Consider the following 22,741-nt stretch of genomic DNA (forward strand, 5'->3'; position numbering starts at 1 on the left):
TTATATAGTTTTTTTTGTAAAAATTAAATAAAGTTAAGGACAATATAGGAAATGAAAATTACACCTTGAGGGAAGTTATTTCAAGTTTTGGCTTTATATATAGTATAGAAGAAGTATAGATATAGATATATATATTATAGAAGTATAGATGATATGTTTATTTTAAATTGTAAAAAAATATCATTTTCCATTTGATGATTAAACCATATTTTCTATTTGAAAGTTTTTGATTTTGTTTATATTTTCAAAAAAAGTTAGTCTCGACATATATTATTTATTTTCTCCTAACCTCTCTTCTTAATCACTAATGATTAAGAAAATATATTAATAGTAGGGAATTAAAATTAAAATCACCTTATAATAAATAATTAATCTTAACATATTTAAGCAATAGTAATTAATAATGAATTATCAAATTAATGAATATTTATTAATAAAGAGGGATTAATAATAAAAAAATACTTTTTATAATGATTGATTAATGATAAATCATCAATAACAAATAGTGTTTTTATTTTTAATAATAAACATTTTCCATTACTTTTTTCTTTTTTCATTTCTGTTATATTCAATTAAGTAACTTTTTGTAAGAAAAAGGTAATAATACTTTTTTCTCAATAATAAAATTTAGAATTTATTTATTATTTAATATAAATAATTAGTAAATTTTATATAAAATTATAATTATAAACTAGTTATACATATTTTCTAAAAATTAAATTTTTAATTGAAGTTATGTAGCTCGTGTTTTGTTTTCTTTTCTACACAAAGCGGAAAGTTGATCTATGACAAATGGTACATGTTTGCTATTAATTCTAATTTACTTAAATAATTATTTCTAAATGTTTTTAAATAAAAATTATTTTTTGGAATTTGACTATCACAGTGTATTGATGTGTTATCTCTTCCTTTCTATTATAATTGTAAAATTTTGTTTACCACCAATTTCATATATTTTCTAATAATTTAGTGTTATTAGAAGCAAGTTGTTTTTTAATAACTATAAAAATATTTCTTAATAATTATTAACTATAAGATGATTCTAATATTAGTTGTTTACTATTATTATATATAATTATAATAATATTGTACTTTATTAGATATTACTATATTAATTTATAATATTATAAACTTAATTTATGTTTTTAATAATATAATTATAATAACATTTTAATTTACTAGATATTAATATATTAATTTATAATATTATAATTATAATTTTTATATGTTTTTAAATCAAAGCAACTAGTGCCATTGATATCTTGCTAGCACTATATTCTGATTATTCTCTATATAAATGATTGTTTTCACATTTCACTATTATGCTTATATTGTGCAAAGAAACATTAAGATTAAACCATTCTTATTAACATTGTGTTGTGTTTGTGGTAGATGGCTAAGCTAACTTTAACGCATATTTTCGCCCTTGTCATTTTGCTTTCAGGTTTATTCTAGATGGTGTCAAAATATCTACTTTTTTTAATATTTATCTATCTATCAACCTTTAATCATAAATGATATTTGTATAATTGATGGGACAATTTGGTTTTTATATCAATACATTGTTTTCTATAACTTTGTGTTTGAACTTTCAGGTATTTTCATGACAAGTGAAGCAGATTCTTCTGTATTTCCTCCAAATAGACAGTGTAAAACAAGGTTATATGAAGGTAATTGTGTTCCTGATGCATGTCAAAAGAGATGTCAATCATTGCATGTAGGAAGCCGTACTGTGAAAGGATTATGCACATTCGCTGAAAATAATATATATGATTGTGTCTGTGTCGATGATTGTTGATATGTTTGTACCCTTCTTAATTCAAGAATAAATAAAATTTGATTCTTTATTGAATTCAAACCATGGACCTTCTAATTCTCACATTCAAAAGAAAATTATTTATAAGGAACGCAATTTATTAAAATTGTTGGTTGCATTTAAAAATTATGTCTTTTAATTAGGGGTGCAAATGAGTAGAGTCGAGTTTGGCTCAACTCGTCTTGTTAAGAAATAAGTTGAGTCATGTTTCGATTAACGTTCAATGAAAATTGTTTTTTTCAACTTAAGATCGACTCAATTAAAATTCTTAACGAGTTCAAAAATTTAAAAGATTAACTCAATGGCAAGATTTATTGCCCATTATATTAATTCTCAAAGTAATAAAATTAATCTTAAAATATTATCTCATTTACACCATTTGTTGTCCATTATACGCATTTAAAAATTATGTCTTTTAATTAGGGGTGCAAATGAGTCGAGTCGAGTTTAGCTCAACTCGTCTTGTTAAGAAATAAGTTGAGTCATGTTTCTATCAACGTTTAATACAAATTGTTTTTTTCAGTTTAAGATTGACTCAATTAAAATTGATTTTTTAGCATGTTAACAAGTTTAAAATTTTAACGTTCATAAACTCGAATGATGAACATTAATAAAGTTAATCTCAAACAATATTCTCGTATGTCTAGGCATATCTATTTTGTAATCTACAAATATTCCTAAATATATACTATCTATGGACATTAAAAAAAGGTATGATACTAAATCTACCTTAATGTCTTTTATATCTAAATACAGCATAAATACCACAAAATGCAAAATATCAAGTTTGGGGGAATGTTAGTAAATAACAAATCTCACACTTATCTATCGGGCATTGTTGAGGTAGAAATAAAAAACATTAAAAAGTAAGGTGACAAATCCATATAATGTTAGCTAATATTTTATATAATAATTGTAATTGCATAGCAGATAACGTGATCCATAAGCGCATATTAACACAATTAACACAATCGATACATTATTATATGATAGTGATCCATATTTCAAAACTTAGAAATGCATCCTATTCTACCAACCATGCTTTCAATGGAGAATGGAGATAGTTTAGAGGGACCTACCAGTCTTATTTATTAATAATATTTATTGTGTGATATAAAAAAAGTAACAGAGGCCATTTTAGTTTTTTTCTCTCTAGAGGATTGAAAGTGATTAAATTTCATACTTCTATTTTTTAAGGCTAATTCTTCATAGTTGATGTTGTAGTATGAAGCTAATGCACATGAAATTGTTTACTACTTGAAGAAGCTAGGGTGTGTTTTCTTTGATCATTTTTTTGTTTACATTTTCAATGAAAATAGAAAATAAAGATGAAAATATTCTTGGTTGGTTACTTCCATCATTTGATGTTCCAACAAATGTGAACTTCAATTTGGGAAATCTTAGCAATGATAAAACATTGTTTCCGGTCTTTCCAAGAAAGGGAGGTGGAATTTTAAATTTTTTAATATAATTGTTTTACATCCAATGACATATTCTCTCACTTGAGTACACATTTATTGTTTTTGTTCTTGTTCCCAAGTTTCGGAAGTACCCTTACTAACATTCTTTGTTATATTTTAATTGGTCATAAGTCTCGATTGTAACCCGACCTATGTTATTAGTTATTATTATTCTTATTTCCAACTTCTGACCGTACCTCAACCTATATTGTTGATTGTCTATGTTCATGTTCTCTGGCCAGAGAATTACCCCAACATGCATTTTTTGTTCAAGGGTATGAGGATCCTTATAATAATAACAATAATAATAAAATGTAACTAATAAACAATGAAAATAAATAAAAACTAAATATATAAAATAGTGCATGAACTACATAATCTTTTTCATCTATTACAAACAATTGATATAAAAGTCTATTAAAATGATTATAATAAAGATGTAGGCAAGTTTATGATTTCACCTCTGTTATTATAATCATCTTTAAACGAATGTGATATATCATTTTGTTCATTAAAATTTAATTAAAATGAGATAATAAATAAAAACATTTTCACATAATAATAACTAATAATAAAAAAGTAGTATAAATAAATCTTTGAAATACGAACCACAAAGATAGTAATAATAAAAGTATTTTCTTTATTAATAAATAATAAGTATCAAACGAAAGAAATATGAATCTTTTCAAAATTGATTTTAGGAATATAAAAATAATAGTCACATTGAAGGTATATGAAGGTTGTGATGATTCACTTTCTTTTCTCAATTCATTCTTTACATGGTCGTGATAAATCACATATATTGTTTAAAATAATTAAAACACAACCATCCATCAAATATTTCAACAAGGATCACTAAGTTTTACTTTCCAGTTTCACATGAGGATATTTAGGAGTTAGATTAATTCTTGTAAGAATTTTATTTTATCTTTATAAATAATAAAATATAATTAAAATAAATAATAAAACAAGTTTAAGGTGTAAAGTAATTCATGAATTAATCAGGATATCGTCTTTGTACGAGCACATGAAGTGCTAATTCCTTTCTTTATCCATAATCGTCTCATGGAATATATGTACATTAACAACGCTACCTATCATATATGTTGTTAAACATAATTTATTAAAGTCAGCGTTAATGTCACTGATGTTTAACAGTGTTGTTTCAAGAATGCACTGTTAAAGTTACTCACATTGACAACGCTTGATTTAGTATGCGTTGTAGATGTTCTTTTGCCTCATACTCAACAGTATCATTCAAAATTTCACTATTGAATAACTGTTGTTAATTATGATATCTGCCATAGTGAACAAAACTCACAACAATCACCATCTTCATCTCCTCTGGAAATCCAAAGCACCCTTGAAGTTCAGTACTTTTGCTTGGAAACTATTTCAGGACAAACTTCCCACTAGGGGTGCTCTTCTCATAAGGGGATTTTCTTTCAACCATGGAGGAGGAACCTTATGCGCCTTTTGCAATGAACATCCTGAATCCAATCTGCTTAGTCTGACAGCTTATCTATAGTTGGTTGGACATCAATGCTGATTTCTCCAAAACACTCATTCATCACTTCACTACTCGCTTGGGCATGGTGAAAGACAAGAAATGTTGGAAAGTTTAGAGCGTCATCTGGTTAGCTACTATTTGGGCAATTTGACTATCTAGAAATGATCTCATTTTTAACTCAGTTAAGCCCAATCTTACGTAGATTATGAAATCAAACATGGTTAAATCTTGATTTTGGATCAATGGTCAGTAGAGAAAGACTCAGTTCACTATTCGTTGTCAATCCCTTAAATTGTCTCATTTTGCAAATAATATGACTTTAACAAAAATTAAAATCCGTTCATATCCTTTTGGTACTTTTTCTGAGGGTTTTTTGAATGAATAAAATATTAAAATCATGTGAATAAAGATAATAAATTAATGTGTTGTAAGAAATGTTATCAAAGTTAGTTATGTAAAAAATATTATTCATCAACTAGGTTCATATCAACATAGATTTGCTTAATGGTATAGTAACCATGATGAGGTTGATCACTTCACTTGATGTCTCACCCATAACATTAGTATAAGTACATATTTTGTTTCCTGAACATTCCTGTTTTATAATCAATATGCATTTCTTTGCTTAAAAATGAAGAGAAAAAAAAGTAAGAAACGTGTTAAACATGTAGGGTAGGAGGGTACACGCAGCCTCAAAGGGCTATGAACGTGTCACTCATGCAAATAACCCATTTATGTGACTATGTTCCTATATAATAAGATGGTTATTGATATAATAAGATGTTACAAGAAACAAACATCATCTTAGGAAGAGTGAAAGATGGCACAAGGAGTTAAACTACATGAACCAAACACACAATCATTTAACCTATTGAGTCGTCATGCTATACCAGCTGTTGGATTAGGAACATGGAAATCTGGTTCACAAGCCATTAATTCTGTGTTTACTGCAATTGTTGAGGTAATTTATCTTTGATTTAATTGCTTCATTTTTTTGGTTTAAAAATGTTTTATTTGGTTTTTATATATACACTCATATATATATTGGATTCAATTTTGATTTTTGACCATAGATTGAGATCATGTTGGAAAGTAAATCTCATATTGTCTAACTCATTGTCTCGAGAATAGTTTAACTACCTGTTGGGTTATTTCTTTTATTGTCAATTGGTTTTGAGATGAAACCTTAACTTGATATCAGAGTCAATGTCAGACTCATTTTCGGTTGTTATGGGCCAAAAGATACCTGGGTTAAAAGTAATTTTTCGCCTCACAAGCTTATGTGGAAGGGGGCGGGCCTGTTGGAAAGTAAATATGCCAAGTATGTACCTTAACTTAAAAAACAGCTTGTAATCAGGTTCATAAATATAGAATACTTAGCTTGTAAATTTATAATTGCATTCTTTCCAATACTTTTTTCTTCGAGTTTTTAATATGACATTAAACGTATCCTCTTATTAGGAGATAACGCATTTCCTTAAATCCATTGATTGTTTGATATGTGTTGTATTTCATTTCTTTCTAGAAGTTTTTATTTTAAAAGATTTATAAAATAAATAATAAAATACATGTCAAACAATATATAGATTTAAGGAGATAAGTTATCTCCTGGTACGAAGAGATATTTTATTCTCTTAAAATATACAGTATATCTTTGAAACTTTTGAAAACTTATTTATCCCCAGAAAATATTCAACGTAACAAGGTGTTATTATTATATGGAAAATGTGAAAAGAAGAAATAAGGGCACTCTAAAAAATCCAGCTATTAAGCTCATGCATGCAGCTAGAGAAGATGAGAATTTGAAAACACTTAAGTGTAGAATTATTTTACAAATAAAGAATGATATCAATAAATTTTTCTTCATATTATATTTTTACATGAATATGTTCCCTATTATCACTCAAAACATTTGACTGAAAACCAAGTTACCAAATGCAAGTTAATTTTTGCCACTCTTTTGTGGAGATAATTGTGGCTACATGCCACAACTGTAACCAAAACTTTTTTTTTTTGTATCTTTTTATTCTGACTAAGGATCTAGTCGTTGTTTTTTTATGCTTGATTGTCTCTCCCGACAAATGTCGCTCCAGGAATCGAATTCTTGACAGATCATTTCCATGCTATTTAAAATAATGGAGCTGAGTCTTACATGATCTAATAATATTTGGATGCAGGCTGGTTACAGGCACATAGACACTGCTTCTCAGTATGGAGTTGAAGAAGATGTATACTTATTTTTCCTCAAAGTTTATATTATATTATTTCAAAGTTCAATATATAAACCCTTTCTCCATTTTTACTTGTCTAAATATCTATCTACTTATATAGGTTGGACATGCACTTCAATCTGCTATTCAAGCAGGAGTTGAAAGGAAGGATCTCTTTGTCACTTCCAAACTATGGTTATATATATTTATGCAATAATAATCACTTTGCTTCATTATATTTAACTTAATTGAATTGTTTTGTAGCAACATTTTAAAGAAACCAATGATATATATATTTGTGTGAAATTTTGAAAACCTTATAGGTGCACTGATTTGACACCTGAAAGGGTTAGACCTGCCATTCAAAATACCCTTCAAGATCTCCAACTTGACTACCTTGATCTTTACTTGGTAACAACCTTACAATACTTTAAATCCACCTTTAAGTTATCACATTCCTATAAGCTTTTTTTTTACCTATAAGCTAACTATTAATTAAGTTATGGAAGCTAACTAGTTAACTAAGTTATGACACTTTTATAAGCTTTTTTTTCAATTTTATTTCAATAATTTTAAATTTTTTAGATATAACCAGGGTAAACCGGTTCGTGCCGATCGGTTCAATCGGTGGACCGGTTCTAATATTGGTATAGTACAATAATCATACTGGTCAAACAATCATACTAGTTAAACCTGGCCAAAACTGATCGGTTTTCAATTCAACTGTATCGGTCACATCAGCCAGTTTTTATTTAAAACTAATTTTTTAATGAAAATAAAAAAATTATTGGTTTTTTTATTGACTTTTTTTGTATATCTAACTTCACCGATATGCGATTTAGTTAATAAACCACTAATTGAACATACCATTATATCAATGTCCTAATCGGTTTGATGACCGGTACTTTATTAATAACATTGGGACAAACCTAATATTTTTGTATAAGGAAATAACTACTATGTCATTTATTGAAATGCCAAAAAAATGCAGATTCATTGGCCATTTCGATTGAAGGAAGGGGCAAGTAGTCCTCCTAAAGAAGGAGAAGTGTTAGATTTTGACATGGAAGGAGTGTGGAGAGAAATGGAGAAGCTTGTTAAGGAAAACATTGTTAAAGACATTGGAATATGCAATTTCACTCTTAAAAAGCTTGATAAGCTACTTAGCATTGCTCAAATAATGCCTTCTGTGTGCCAGGTAATATTACTATATATCTAAATTGTCATGAAATATGGTTGAAATTGAGAATTATGCATATATATGTTAGGCAAAGTCAAACTTTAATCTTTGCCGTGTTGAGTCGATCATTTTTAGTTAACCAGGTAGACCAGATTATTGCTAACCAAATAGACCAGATTGTTGTTATCGTACCGATTATGTAATGTAATGTTATGTCGATACTTTTTGTTTCTCCTTAACTTATGTTTAAGAAATTTTATTTACAGATGGAGATGCATCCTGGTTGGAGAAATGATAAGATGTTAGAGGCATGCAACAAGAATGGCATCCATGTCACTGTAAATTCTACAATGCTATATATATTTATATATTTATGTTTTTCAATATTGCATGGTACATTATTATTTAATAATGTTCATGGTCTATGATTTTGTGTTTTTGAATACCAAATTTGCTATGTAGGCTTATTCACCATTGGGCTCATCAGATGGTGGGAGAGATTTGATCAATGATCCAACGGTTGATAGGATAGCTAAGAAGCTGAACAAAACTCCGGGACAAGTGTTGGTGAAATGGGCCATTCAGAGAGGGACAAGTGTCATACCCAAATCAACAAATCCTGATAGGATTAGAGAGAATGTTAATGTCTTCAATTGGGAAATCCCAGATCAAGACTTCAAACACCTTAGCAACATACCCGATCAGGTAACCTCTAACACAAAGAATAGTGAAGATGAAAACATGTCATGTCAATTAAAAAAAATTTAAACATTTATTATTGTTTTCATTTTGTTATTATTTGCTCAGAAACGGTACAACAAATCTTTGTTCCCGTACATTTAAGAACTTGCTTTATTTTTCAAGGATTTTGATTGATAAAAAAATATCACAACATATTATTAATAATACTAGTTATTTAATTCTATTATTAATATTTGCAACAAAATATTAGAGTTTATGTAGGGTAATTAAAGTACAATTGTTACATGGATTTGGTTTGTTCTTTTGATGCTGGTATATCTATCTTACACTAAAATCCTTATACTTTTTCTTCTATGCCTTGATATAATTTATTTAATTAGAATCCTGAACTAATTATTGGTACATGCAGAGGAGAGTTCTTGATGGTGAAGAACTCTTTGTGAATAAGGAGGTAGGGCCATTTAGAAGTGCTGCACAAATCTGGGACCATGAAGATTAACTTAAACTTGTATCTAGCAACTTTTTCTTTTAGCTTTTTATCCAAGGCATAACTTATCATTAGATAATATATTAGTAGTTTGTTAAGAAGGTTAAAATTGTGCACATTGAAATGCAAGGACTTTGTATGCAGTTTTCTAACATTTAGCATTTGGGAAGCTTCAGAATTATCTAATAATCTAATGCTCATAAAACCGTTTGGAAATAAATTAATTTTTTTTAAAAGGAATGAGTATTAATAAATAATATCCATGAAATTTACAATCCAAAATTTTCAAGGATTTATTTTTAACCTTTTCTTAGTTAAGTGTGCATGTTTGAGTTTAAAATTTTACTTTTGGAAGAGACATTTGTGGTTTTAAAAACATCATCAAACACCAACATGATATTGGTCTAGCCTCACTAGATACTCACGATGATCAAAAGGTCAATAGTTTGATTCCTGTGAGCGATACTTGTTGAGAAGGACAACCGCACACCCGGAACTAGATTAGTTCTTTACTCAAAAAAAGGTGAGGGATATCCTTGGTAGTATCGCGCCTCGATTTTCGGCTGCACGACTTTGTTTAAAGTCGACACTACATTTTATAGTTAAAAATGTAGAAAAATCTTTTAAGCCCAATTACTTGGTACCATTGAGTCTAACTTCTGGGTTGGACATCTGTTGAGGAGAAACACAGCTGTTGTGGCAGCCTCACCCGAAAAACTACGTGGCAAGTTCTTGGTCTTCAACATACTCCTAACCATGTTGAGAATTATTATGTTTCTCCTCTCAGCAATGTCATTGTGTTGAGGTGTGTAGGGGGTAGTTACCTCATACATAATGCCTTGGTCCTTGTAGAAATCTGAGAAGTCTCTTGATGTGTACTCACCACCTCCATATGTTCTGAGTATCTTGATATTCTTGCCTGACTGTTTTTCTGCTAGCTTCTTGAACTCCTTGAGTATGGACAGAACCTCACTTTTGTGCTTGATGAGGTAAATCCATACTTTTTTACTCAACTCATTTATGAAGTAACACAATATTTGTTGCCTCCTAGTGTTGGTGTATCAATAGGTCCACGCACATATGAATAAATGACCTGTAGTAGATCCTTAGCTCTAGGAGCAGTGTAGTTGCTAAATGAATTCCTTGGTTGCTTGCTGATGAGACAACTCTCACATACTTTCTTTGGAATCTGTATTTCGGGTAGGCCTAGTACCATGTTTTGGCACTAAGTGATCTCAAGTCTCTAAAGTTTAGGTGGCCAAATCTTAGATGCCATAGCCAGGAATCTTCACCAGTCATAGCAGATAGACATTGAGACTCTACACTAGCCAAGCTTACCTGAAAAGTTCTGTTGGTAGCCATATTTGCTCTCATGACTACCCTCATTTTCTGGTCATAGATCTCCAATGCACCATTGAGTAACTCCATTGAGAATCCTTTCTCCAATAATTGCCCCATACTTATCAGTTTGCTTTTGATGTTTAGTACATAAAGCACATTAGTGATTAGTGCATGCTTTCCATCCTTCATGTTGATCAAGACATCCCTTGTGCCTTCAGCTTGGATTACTCTGTTATCAGCAAATCTCACTGTGCTTTTCTTCTTCTGATCATAATTGACTAACCAATCCCTATGTCCAGTCATGTGTGATGAGCAGCCAGAGTCTATGTACCAAATGTCATGGTTCTTGCTGACCTGACTTGTGACCATCATTAGTAGGAGAGGTTGATCATCATTTTCTACTTCATTTTCTTCCTTGGCCATGTGTGCCTCACTGAATTGTTTGCACTTATTATCATCTTGTGTTGATGATGTCTTGCATTCATTTGAGAAATGCCCAATTTTGCCACATTTGAAACACCTTATCTTCTTTCTATCAGGTGTCTTTCTTCCTCCTCTCCAATGACTCAATCCTCCTCTTCTTGCTGAGTATTCTGGTTTATCATATTCAGGTCTTTCTTGCTCTTTATTGTGAGAGCTTTTGTGAATTGTGCTTCTGGAATTCCCTCTGCCCCTACCTCTGAATCCATTCCTACTTCCATAGCCTCTTCTGCCTGTGACTTGTGCTTGCAGAGCTTGATCAACTGATCTTTCATTTGATCTTTCAAGTATTCTCTGCTCATGTGCTTCTAGTGATCCTTGAAGATCTTCTATCTTCAATATCTCTAAGTTCTTGGATTCCTCTATTGCCACTACAATGTGGTCAAAGTTAGGGGTGAGTGTGCGTAGGATCTTTTCAACCACTGATTGATCAGTGAGTTTTTCCCCACAGGCCTTCATGGCATTGATGTGTGAGACAATTCTGTTGAAGAATTGTCCCACCTTCTCATTTCCTTCAATTTGCATCAATTCGTATTGTCTCCTTAGAGTTTGCAACCTCACTTTCTTTAGTTGCTCAGCTCCCTGGTTGCAAGCTTCAAGTATCATCCAAGCTTCCTTTGATGCACCAGAAATCTTTTCGAAATGAGCTTCATCCATGCATTGGTGCAACAGAAACATGGCCTTGCAATCCTTCCTTTTATTCTCCTTGTGTATTCTTCTTTGTTCATCCGATGCTCCTTCATCAATGGTAGGATATCCTTGTTCTACAATCTCATCCACCTCTTGGTACTCCATGATTGCCTTCATTTGTATCTTCCACTGGTTCCAATTCTTGCCATCAAGAATTGGGAGGTTTGCTGGAAAATTTGATCCACTCGGTCCCATTGTTCTGGTTCTGTTTTTCTGAGATTGATGAAGGTGTTCTTGAACTCAAGCTCTTGATACCAATTTGTTAGAACAAAGAAAGAAGAAAAGAAGAATGTAGAAAGATGATGAGAGAAAGAGGAGATTCAATGAATTACTTCTTGTATTGCTATGATTCTTGAATTACATCCATAAGTAGAAAGTCTATTTATAGTAAGCTATTAACTACCTAACTACCAACTAACAAAATAGAAATTTGAATTACTCTTCTAACAAGGAAACGGCGTAGCGCGACCTTTCGAAGGAAGATGAGTTGAGAAGAAAGAAGCCTACAAAACGACCGTCTTTCTATCTTTGATTTGATTCTTAAAATTATTTCAAAATATATTTTTCGGAGTAACTAATTGCTATTATTTGCATTCTTATTAATGCAATTGGGAAATTTAATTAGAAATAATTTTGCTTTGTTGAATTTGAAAACTTGTTGACTACATAAAAAAAAAGGGGATTTTATTATTTTTTGTTATTACTATATTTATTTTATTATGAATATTAAATTTGTGTTTAGTTATCATACCTGATTCACTTTTTATTTATTGTTGAGCTAATATTAAATTATAGCATATGGGTTTACAGATATTGGATCAAGGAATTTGTTACTAACGGAAAACAATAAAAAATGAAAAAGTAAATAGAGTCATAGAGTGCATCAATTTAGAACCAGTTATACAGAACAGAAACATATTCCTAATTTTGCAAGAGAGATTTTTAGGTTGTGTGTTTTTTGGTTGGAGGAGGTTGTTTGATGATGAAGGATGTTGGGTGAGATGAGGAAGATATTGATGCTGACATAAGTTTAAGGCCAAGGAAAAATTAGAGTGTCTTTTGGGGGTTGACATTGAAGTAATAGTGGTTTTTTGAGGTTGTTTTTCTAGTGAGATTTCTTGGGAGTAATTGTAACAATTATTTATTATAAGAGTCATGGGTTGATGATGGTAGAGAATGCATGTGAATGTTAGGGTCTCTCAAGACAAAGTCTTATGTAGATATATATAAAGCTAACAACCCCAACACTAAGAGAGAGAAGGTGGGTGGGTGGTTGAGTAATGTTGTGGGTGCTTTGAGATACCTTAAAAAAATGACGGTTTTTGATAAAATATAACAAAAAATATTTGTATTATTTATTTATCTTTTTTTTCGGTGAATATGATTTGTGGGCTGGACAAAAAATGGATTTTCACATGTAGTACAAAAAAAACATGATGAAATAAAAACAATTTTTTGTCATGCTCAATACCAATGTTTTTTCATATATTCAAACACAATTTGGGACTAAAGTAACTACAATTTTAATTTTATGTTAAAACTCACCCTTCATAATAAAAACATCAATTAATAAAATGTATAAGACATAATAAATGTTGTTATATTAATGATAATCATACCAGTGAATAATTAATTAGTTAAAGGTGTATATTTATATATGTTGTTTGGTATCTCCTTAAAATTTGAGTGGATGAGTACTAAATCTGTAACATATCATATAATCCTCATCATTGAATTTTTCTCACTCATTTTTTTTAAAGGGACAACAATATATCCTATTAGAACCTTTCAATTTCTCATTTTTCACCTAAATATATAAACTTTAGGTACAATATGTGACCACTTATTAACATGTTAGAAGGTTCTGAGTTAGTAAAATTTAACTAACTCTCATTATAGTATTTTGATGCTTGGTGTTTACTCATGTTCTTTGTTATCCTTGGAAGTTTTGATATTGAGTTGGATCTAACTAACCCTCCAAGAGCTTTCCATTCTTGATTAAGTTCTAAACCAACTTTGCCATCAACAGTTTCAGTGTCTTCATTTCTAGTCGATTTCGAGCGACGAAATTGGTTCTTGCTGTGATTTCTATGACTTCCATGGTTAAAGTTCTTGTTGGTTTGGGATTGAGATTGAGACAACACAGGGTTGTCATCAACAAACAAGCATATGGCTGCACAATCATCAACCTTCGAACCGGGATACTTGTATCGCCATGCTCGAACCGCGCACTTTACTAGGGTTTTCGCTGCTATGGATCTCCTTGGTGCTGAAGCAACAGTGTTTATTACTTCACTGTTAGTGAGCACATCCCATACCTGAAGAAAAAAAATATGAAAGTGTGTTTTTTCCTTTCAGTAGATGCATGTAAAAGTAACTTCATAAAAGCTTATTTTATTCTATTGCTTGAATGATTTGTTCAATTATTTGCATAAATAAATTTGGATTTGAGAAATATATAAATAAAACCATTAATTAATGATTTCTATTGTCCAACTTATAATTCAAGATCCATTATACAAAGTTGACATTAAAATATTTGAATTGAGATTATTTCATCTCTTGAATGATTTCCCCCCTAATATTTCTATATGAAAAGGGATCTGTTTCCATCTAAACTAAGTTGCGCTACTTATATTTAATTTCAAATCATTTATTTTCTTAAATCCAATAGACCAAAAAGGTGAGTGAAACAAGTGATGAAAGAGAGAAAAAGAAATCTTAAATAACTTTTAATTTTCACCCAGTTAATCCAGTGGATTTAAAAAAAATGAATGATTGAGATTAATAGTAATTAATATAACTTAACTTAAATATAAACGGATCCTCTTCTTTGCATATATGTATCTGGATTGGGAAAAATACATTAATTGAGTTAAAAACAGAAAGATCAACAATCATTAATAATGTTTAATTTATTGTCTATATCTAACTTCAAATCTAAGATATAGAAAGTTGTTTTTTACAACATTTGTTGACAACAATGAGACAAAAAGTAAAGCTTTTTCTTGTTTTTGAAATGTGTGTATACAAAGAAGATAAAAAGTAAGACAAAGAAGATAAATGTGTAGTTGATGTTGAAATAACAAAACACTATTATTACTCACCCCATCACTTGCCAAAACAACAAATTGATCTTGTTTTGTGAGTTTTCTATAAAAGACATCAGGAGCTGAAATAAGGCCATAATCTTTTAGACAAAAGTCTCCAAAGGCTCTTGACATGGCTAGTCCAGGGCAATCATCATCAGGCATCCATATTCTATACACATCTGGTTCTTCTTCTCCTGCAAATATTCTTCCTTTATAGCTAATCACTCTTGAAGCTTCACCTGAGAGAATTTGAAGGACAAAAGTTAAACAAGGGAAACCCTTAGGGCAGATGTATGCGGCATTTCCCTCGGAAGTTAAGAGATTGTTTTCAGGATTAAAAAACATGACATCCGAATCAAAGGGCAAACAACCTTACCGTTGTGCCGAGAAAAGCTAGTTACACTAAAAAATTTAATATGGTTGTAAAGACTTAGGATATGAGGCAAATACCAAGACCTACTTGGAATATCAGGTTTCAAGTCAACAGTAAGTTGAATAGGAATAAGTTGATTTCTATCCCCTCTTGTGCAAAGAACTGCTCGAGAATCACCCAAATTACCAACTATAAGTTGATCACCCTGAAAAGTTTAGGTTGAGAAGTAATGTGTAGTTAATTATATCTTACAATAAAGTTATATATGCAGTGAAAATTTGTAGTTAATTTATAGTCATGTATTGAAACTAACATTGTATAACTAATCCTAACCATTTGTATCTCTAATATTATCTAAGGAGTGTAATATATATATATATATTGAATATATAAAGAATTATACATAGTCAGTGTATCATTCACCATTCATTTATATTACTTTTGTTTAAGAGTCAATCGTGATTGAAAATGAATGGTGGATGATGCATTGAGAATGTAAAAAACTTACACTATCGGTGCAAGCATCTTTGTCTCTTCTCTAAATCTTGCAAAGTGAATATGAGTAAGGATCATATTATTGGAGAGAAAAGTGTTATTCGATAAAAATGTCATTGCAAATATAAATAATTGTTATTTCATTTTACTTTTTGTCTTGTTTTGCACAACACTTATCTCTCTGACTCGGCCAATATATATATAGTTATACCTGTTTAATGAGAGTTACAGCAGTGCTACCACTACAATAGGTATCAATATTAATTTCCTGAGCAAGGTGTTGATCAATTTGATCAAAGGACTTTAGAAAGCATCCTTCCCATGCAGCAAGAGACATACTTTGGTTATTCTCATCATCATCATATATATCTTCATTAGCATCATAAAATCTGCATGCCTTATGTTGTGACATTTTTATTGCTTCAGATAGTTTTAAGGGTAGCTTGTCACGAATGTATTGTGAAACCTTGTGCCCTAGAGGACCATGACCATCGAATACACCACAAAATACCATATGTTTTTCTCCAGTGAAGTCCTAGTAAGCACCAATTAGAATACGAGTATCAGATACGACAATATCTAATATGTTGATATGTAAAAAAATACATGATACAATATATTTGGATACACATACATGTATATAAGATTGCTAAATACTTCTTAAGATCGCTAAATAAAAAGTAAAAATTGTATTATCATGAGAAATCATTGTGTATTGCCCACAAGTAAGAATAACATCAATCTCATAATCTCAATCATCATTATACAAATTTTTTTCTTTTTTCCTTTTCTATAGAATACTCGTATTTTATCTTTTTTTCTCTATAACTTTAGATATTGATTAAATGTTATGTTTATCTCTTCTACTTGATTAATTGTGCTATGGTTTATTCTTTCTTAAAATGCTTATGCATGATAATGATAATTAAGTATTAGAAAAACATTTTAAGAATATTAGAAGACTAATTATTGCTAGAACCATAGAGCTGAAGAAGACTTCAAGCTGAAAGATGGAAACAAAAGAAAAATCTTGTTAACTATTCCTGAAATCTGAGGTTACTAGTTAACCTTTTATCTTCTTCATAAAGCATATTTATAGTTAGCTTAAAGAAAAACCCATGCCCAAATAAAAAAAACTCTAGGCCACAAGAATTTACTTAAAACTTAAAAGAAATATTAAAAAACTATGTTATCACTAACAACCAACCATTTTCCTACATCTACATTAATCAAATGCTCATGTTATATTACCTTAACTTAAAAGTTGTGTTTATAGACAAACCATTAAATTATTTTTAATAGTTATAGTTTTTTTAAATCTCCTATGAAGACTCAACACAAACCATATCTTTTGTACAATAAGTTGTTATTCAACTTTATTTTTAATACATTCATCTATAGTATAGATATATAATTTTATGGTAATGATATGAAATTCTAAAACCATCAAAAGTAATGGAAATGAAAGGAGAAATTAATATGTAAAACATAAAAAACCTTAAGAACCTTACTTCCCAAACTGTCATTGCATCTTGATTGACACCTTTATTACCCTGTTGGCTATTCATTGATACAAACATAGAGGATCCTTTTAACATAACCCTTGATCCATCACGTTCATATGTGACATGAGTGCTATTTTCATATTCTCCATCATCCACTTCACTTTCAACCTTGCCTCTAATAGTAACATCATGGCTACAACACCCTCCCATCAAGTAATACCCAATGAAGAAAGGGAACACCCCACAAAATTCCAATGAATAAAAAATCTAGAAAGTGAAGAAAAATATAAATTTTTTTCTTTCTGGAATCAATAGATCAAAATTCAGATTGATGCATTAGAAGGTAATAGGAAATGTATAGAGAAAAGATGAATATGGTAAGAATTGCATGCAATGTGACAAGGATGAAAAGAAGGAAAAAGAAGAGAGGTTGTCATGTTGTGATGCTGAGAGAAAGGGTTGAAGGTGGCATTATTCATGTCTGTTTCTTCGGTGGTTTTGTTTGTTCTATGTTGTTTTCTAGGTTGGCATAATGTACATATGTTCAAAGTCAACATTCTAAAATTTAAATAAAAGTAAATAAATTCTATAAAATAATTAAGTTAAGATTTAATTATGATTTATAGCGAGTTTAATGGCTTGTTTTTAACAAATATTATTCAATAATGTATTGCCTTAGAAGTATTCCGATTTTTTTAATATAACTAAGGGTATCATCTCCCCTTATTTTGAATATGAAACTAACCTCTTCCAAAGTGTATGGTTCTCTCTTCTAACAAGTGTCGCTTTTAGGAATTAAATTTTTGATCTTTAAACATAATATGATGCTAGGAGACACGATGATATTTTATATCACTAGACCAACGTCTTGTTATAAAATATTTTAAATTGATAGACCCAATCATGACTTGGTCATTCTAGAGTAAAATACATAAAGAATACTTATGTATATATCAAATTTAAAATATTTTGACTTTTAAATTAATTACCTTAAATTTTTTTACATACATGTAGAATTAGTTGATAATGTATACAACTTGAAACTTTTTTGTGGATAATATTTTTTTACACTCACTGTTTATCAAAGTTAAAGTCATGAAATAATCCATATTAAAATTTTTATAAACAAGTATATAATTTTTTTTTATAATAAACGAATGAAATATTAAAAGTGTGGCTTATCATAATAATAATAATAATAATAATAAAAACAATATAAAATGTTAAATAAGTCTAAACTTCACCGACCATGACTCACAATAAAGAGTAGTATTATCATGCATGAGAGAAGAAAACATGAAAACTGGTTACGTGCTTTGTTCCAATAGTTTCAATGAAAACTGAGAGAAGAAAATGAAACAAACCTAAACAATAAGTCATACTCAGAATATCCGTGATTGGAAGCTTTTGTAACTAGACGTACAAAAGACAATTTATTCTTGGTAAAATCTTTGTCTTTTTTTTTTATGTATCTTAAAAAGTATGTGCATTGATATAATTATTATTTGTTTACAGTTTAAGCCATGAAAACAAGAAAAGAATGTCAAAATCATTATATTCATATAGAACATCACGAACATGGTATATAGGAGTTGATGAAAAAAATTGTAACTATGATTATTTAAATTTTATTTTAAAATATTATAAATTTACAAATAGATTGTTAATTTATTTTATGTTATAGCTGGATTTAAATGAGATGTCTTTGAATATTTCATCAATAAATCTGAATATTTTATGGGTAGATGCCTTTAAGAAAAAGGATGATGTTATTGACGATACAAATATTTAAGAAGTGGTAAATTATTATACAAGTGCATATCATTTAATTTAAAACTATTAACATATGATATATTAGGAGTTTTGCAATCTTAATTTTGTTGATATTATGTCAAAAGTGTGCATCAGAGGGTGTGAAACGAAGCAAATATAATTATGAGATAAAGACATTAAATCTATTTGAATACTCTAAAAATATTGGAGCATTTACAATAGAGAACAACAACTTAACATTGTATTATTTCTCCTTTATTATATTGTATTATTTTATTCCTAACACCTTATCATTAAAACGTTATAGCCAATTGAGTTTGCATGTACACACGTGGTTGATAAAGACCTACAATTCTCATAAGACGTAACCTTATTTCCCACCAAAAGAGCATACATAAAATATTAACTATGAGTGTTGCCATTCACTGAAGGTGCTGAAAGGACAAATGATGAAGACTACATAAATTCCTCAATGACAAGTTGAACAAATGAACCTCCTAAAATTCTACCAATTTTATCTACTTATAGTCAAATTATAATTAGACAAATCAAACAATCCTTCTTTTTTCAGCAATTAAATTTTATTAATAAAGAGATAAAGAAATTAGGAGAAGAAACGATATTTTTATCCACTCAATCTCTAGAGTTAACAAAGAATGAGACAATGTAATAGATGTCACATCTATTCTACATAAGAGTAAGAGAAATTATGAAAACGGACATTGAGAAGACTACAAGAATAAAGAAAAATAAGTTTCATCATCTCATTTAAGTGGAACAGCAAATTCTCAAAAATAATTTTGTTACTAATATGTCAAAGAATCTAAATATAGTAATGAACCAAAGGGTCACCCAAAATTGTTTTTTCTTGTTCTCCATCCATATCATGTTCTCATGAATTGAAAAGTGAGTCTTAACATAGTTATAGTTATGTATAATAGATGTAAGACTAAAACCAACTCAAAATAGTAACGGTTTGTTGAAAGGCTAGATCTCACCAAATCCCTATGTATTCAACAACTCATTTTCCATACTTGTTTAAGACACCATTTGATTCATTCCAGACCATATATTTACCTATTTGATTCATTCCAGACCATATATTTACCTATTAGGAGTACCTTTATTTCATAGTGGGACCTCATGCTTAGAGTTATTTCAAAATCCAAAATAAACATTTTAATGTGAAACTTACTCTCAACATGTCTCATCCATAAAAGCATGTGAGACCAAGCAAATAGTAAATTTGATCTAGGTGAAATGATATTATTTAACTCATAATAACCGAAAAGAATTTAGATTTTATCCCTCGAATTAGGATCCTTATATTAAAGATTTTATCTCAAAACCAATTCTGAGATGAATGATAACATATATTTAAACCACTACTAAGACAAGACGATAAAAGAATTCGGAATTAGCACCCCTTCACCTTCTCTAAAAGTTACCATGCTTTGATTTTGCTTGGTTGGAATTCCTTCTTTGATTGTTGAACTCATCCATCAGACCATACTTCATTTTGTGTGATTTTGAAGTTTGATAAGAGAATAAAAAATTGTTTTAAAATATTATTCTATTTTGTTAAGAAAATATTAAATCATTATTATTTTTCAATAATAATATATCTATGTGAAGAATAAATAATGAGAGATAAAAATAAAACTTAAGGATAAAATAAGAAACCATATATTAATTTTCTAAAATTTGAAGAGTGAAGAAACAAAGAGTAACAAAAATTGTTGATGGAGATTGATTCTCAAAACCAAAAACTCAATGTTACATTTCTTCCATATCCAACACCTGGTCACATGATTCCTATGATAAATACAGCTAGAATTTTTGCAAAAAATGGTGTTAATGTTACCATTATCACTACAAATTCTAATGCTTTAACATTCCAAAAATCCATAGACAATGATTTCAATCATGGATATTCCATCAAAACTCATTTGATTCAATTCCTTGCAGCACAAGTTAACCTCCCTAATGGTATTGAAAACCTTAAGGATGCTACTTCTGTTGAAACTTTGGGTCAAATCAGTCATGGAATAGCATTGCTTCAAGATCAAATTGAGTTAGTGATTCAAGATCTTCAACCAGATTGTATAGTCACAGATATGTGTTATCCTTGGACAGTGGAATTCGCTGCGAAAATCGGCATTCCGAGGATTTATTTTTACAGTTCAAGTTACTTCTCTACATGTGCAAGTTACTTGATCCAGAAGCATAGGCCTCATGAAAAGTTAGTCTCAAATACAGAGAAGTTTTCAATTCCTGGATTTCAAGAAAACATCGAAATGATACCTCTGCAGCTAGCAGAATGGATAAGAACTAAGACTAATTACTCATGCTATTTTGAAGCATTGTTTGAATCAGAGTTGAGAAGCTATGGAGCACTATATAATAGCTTTGATGAACTTGAAAGTGACTATGAGCAACTTTATAAGAGCACAATAGGGATCAAAACTTGGAGTATAGGACCGGTCGCGATGTTCGTTAACAAGGATGATGGAGAAAAGGCCAATAGGGGACACAATAAGGAACTTGAAAAGGAGCCAGATTGGTTGAATTGGCTCAATTCTCAGCAAGATGATTCTGTTTTGTATGTAAGTTTTGGAAGCCTTGCACGACTCCCTCGGGCGCAACTCGTTGAAATTGCTCATGGGCTTGAAAATTCTGGTCATAACTTCATCTGGGTCGTTCGAAAAAAAGTAGAAGAAAATGATGAGAGTTTAATAAAGGATTTTGAGCATAGAATGAAAGAAAGCAAGAAGGGTTATATAATATGGAATTGGGCACCACAGGTTCTTATTTTAGACCACCCTGCAATAGGAGGAATTGTAACACATTGTGGTTGGAATTCAATACTCGAAAGCTTGAATTCGGGTTTACCGATGATCACATGGCCTATGTTTGCAGAGCAATTTTACAATGAGAAATTGCTAGTTGATGTGTTAAAGATTGGTATCTCAATAGGAGTAAAAGAAAACAAGTTTTTTATGAGCATGAGTGAAGAAGCTACAATGACAAGAAAAGAGATCGCGAATGCTGTTAAGATTTTGATGGGAAGCGGCGAAGGGAGCATCGAAATGAGGTCGAGGGCGAAGAAGCTTGGTGATGCTGCAAAGAAGACTATAGAGGAGGGTGGTTCCTCTTACAACAACTTGATGAAGTTGATAGATGAGCTTAAGTTGTTGAAGAAAACAAGAGAACTTAGCAAAAAGCTGATTAGATAATTGAAATTGAGGATTAATCTTGTTGCAAAAATTGTTGATGATTTAATGAAGCTTTTGATTTATATGAAAAAAGATGAAGAGAATGTTAGTACTTTTACAAGGATATGGAGTTCAGCTAAGTAGCTTATTACTTATTTTGCTGTTTTCATAAATGTTGTAGTTTTCATTATGCCAAAGATTTTAGTCAAAGAAAAGTGAAAGAAAATTTACTTTTCCCCTCTATTTTGGCATGCATTATTGTACGGATACACATATACAAATATTGGATGTGATACATATCGGTGTCAATACACATATTCTGTAAAATTTTATGATATGATACTTTGTAATATGCATATAAAATAAGTGTATAAAATTCATAAAACATGATAAATATATGATTTTATCGTAT

General features: G+C 30.1%; 3 protein-coding genes across 3 annotated transcripts; 2 read left to right on the forward strand and 1 right to left on the reverse strand.

Annotated features, from left to right (window-relative positions):
* Positions 5,555-9,517, forward strand: LOC109352754 (aldose reductase-like). The gene is made up of 8 exons (XM_019594947.1): positions 5,555-5,747; positions 6,964-7,014; positions 7,118-7,191; positions 7,320-7,407; positions 7,988-8,194; positions 8,443-8,514; positions 8,639-8,881; positions 9,288-9,517. Exons 1-8 carry the CDS (start codon positions 5,607-5,609, stop codon positions 9,375-9,377), a joined length of 966 nt encoding a protein of 321 aa, XP_019450492.1. The 5' UTR covers positions 5,555-5,606; the 3' UTR covers positions 9,378-9,517.
* Positions 13,407-17,805, reverse strand: LOC109352798 (probable protein phosphatase 2C 65). The gene is made up of 5 exons (XM_019594993.1): positions 17,348-17,805; positions 16,048-16,371; positions 15,429-15,546; positions 14,984-15,207; positions 13,407-14,194 (listed from the first exon to the last, which is right to left on the reverse strand). Exons 1-5 carry the CDS (start codon positions 17,549-17,551, stop codon positions 13,760-13,762), a joined length of 1,305 nt encoding a protein of 434 aa, XP_019450538.1. The 5' UTR covers positions 17,552-17,805; the 3' UTR covers positions 13,407-13,759.
* On the forward strand, positions 20,833-22,359 carry LOC109353043 (soyasapogenol B glucuronide galactosyltransferase-like). Its single transcript, XM_019595231.1, has one exon. It carries the CDS (start codon positions 20,857-20,859, stop codon positions 22,348-22,350), a length of 1,494 nt encoding a protein of 497 aa, XP_019450776.1. The 5' UTR covers positions 20,833-20,856; the 3' UTR covers positions 22,351-22,359.

Source organism: Lupinus angustifolius, chromosome LG07 (genome assembly GCF_001865875.1).
Source record: "Lupinus angustifolius cultivar Tanjil chromosome LG07, LupAngTanjil_v1.0, whole genome shotgun sequence".
Classification (NCBI taxonomy): Eukaryota; Viridiplantae; Streptophyta; class Magnoliopsida; order Fabales; family Fabaceae; genus Lupinus; species Lupinus angustifolius.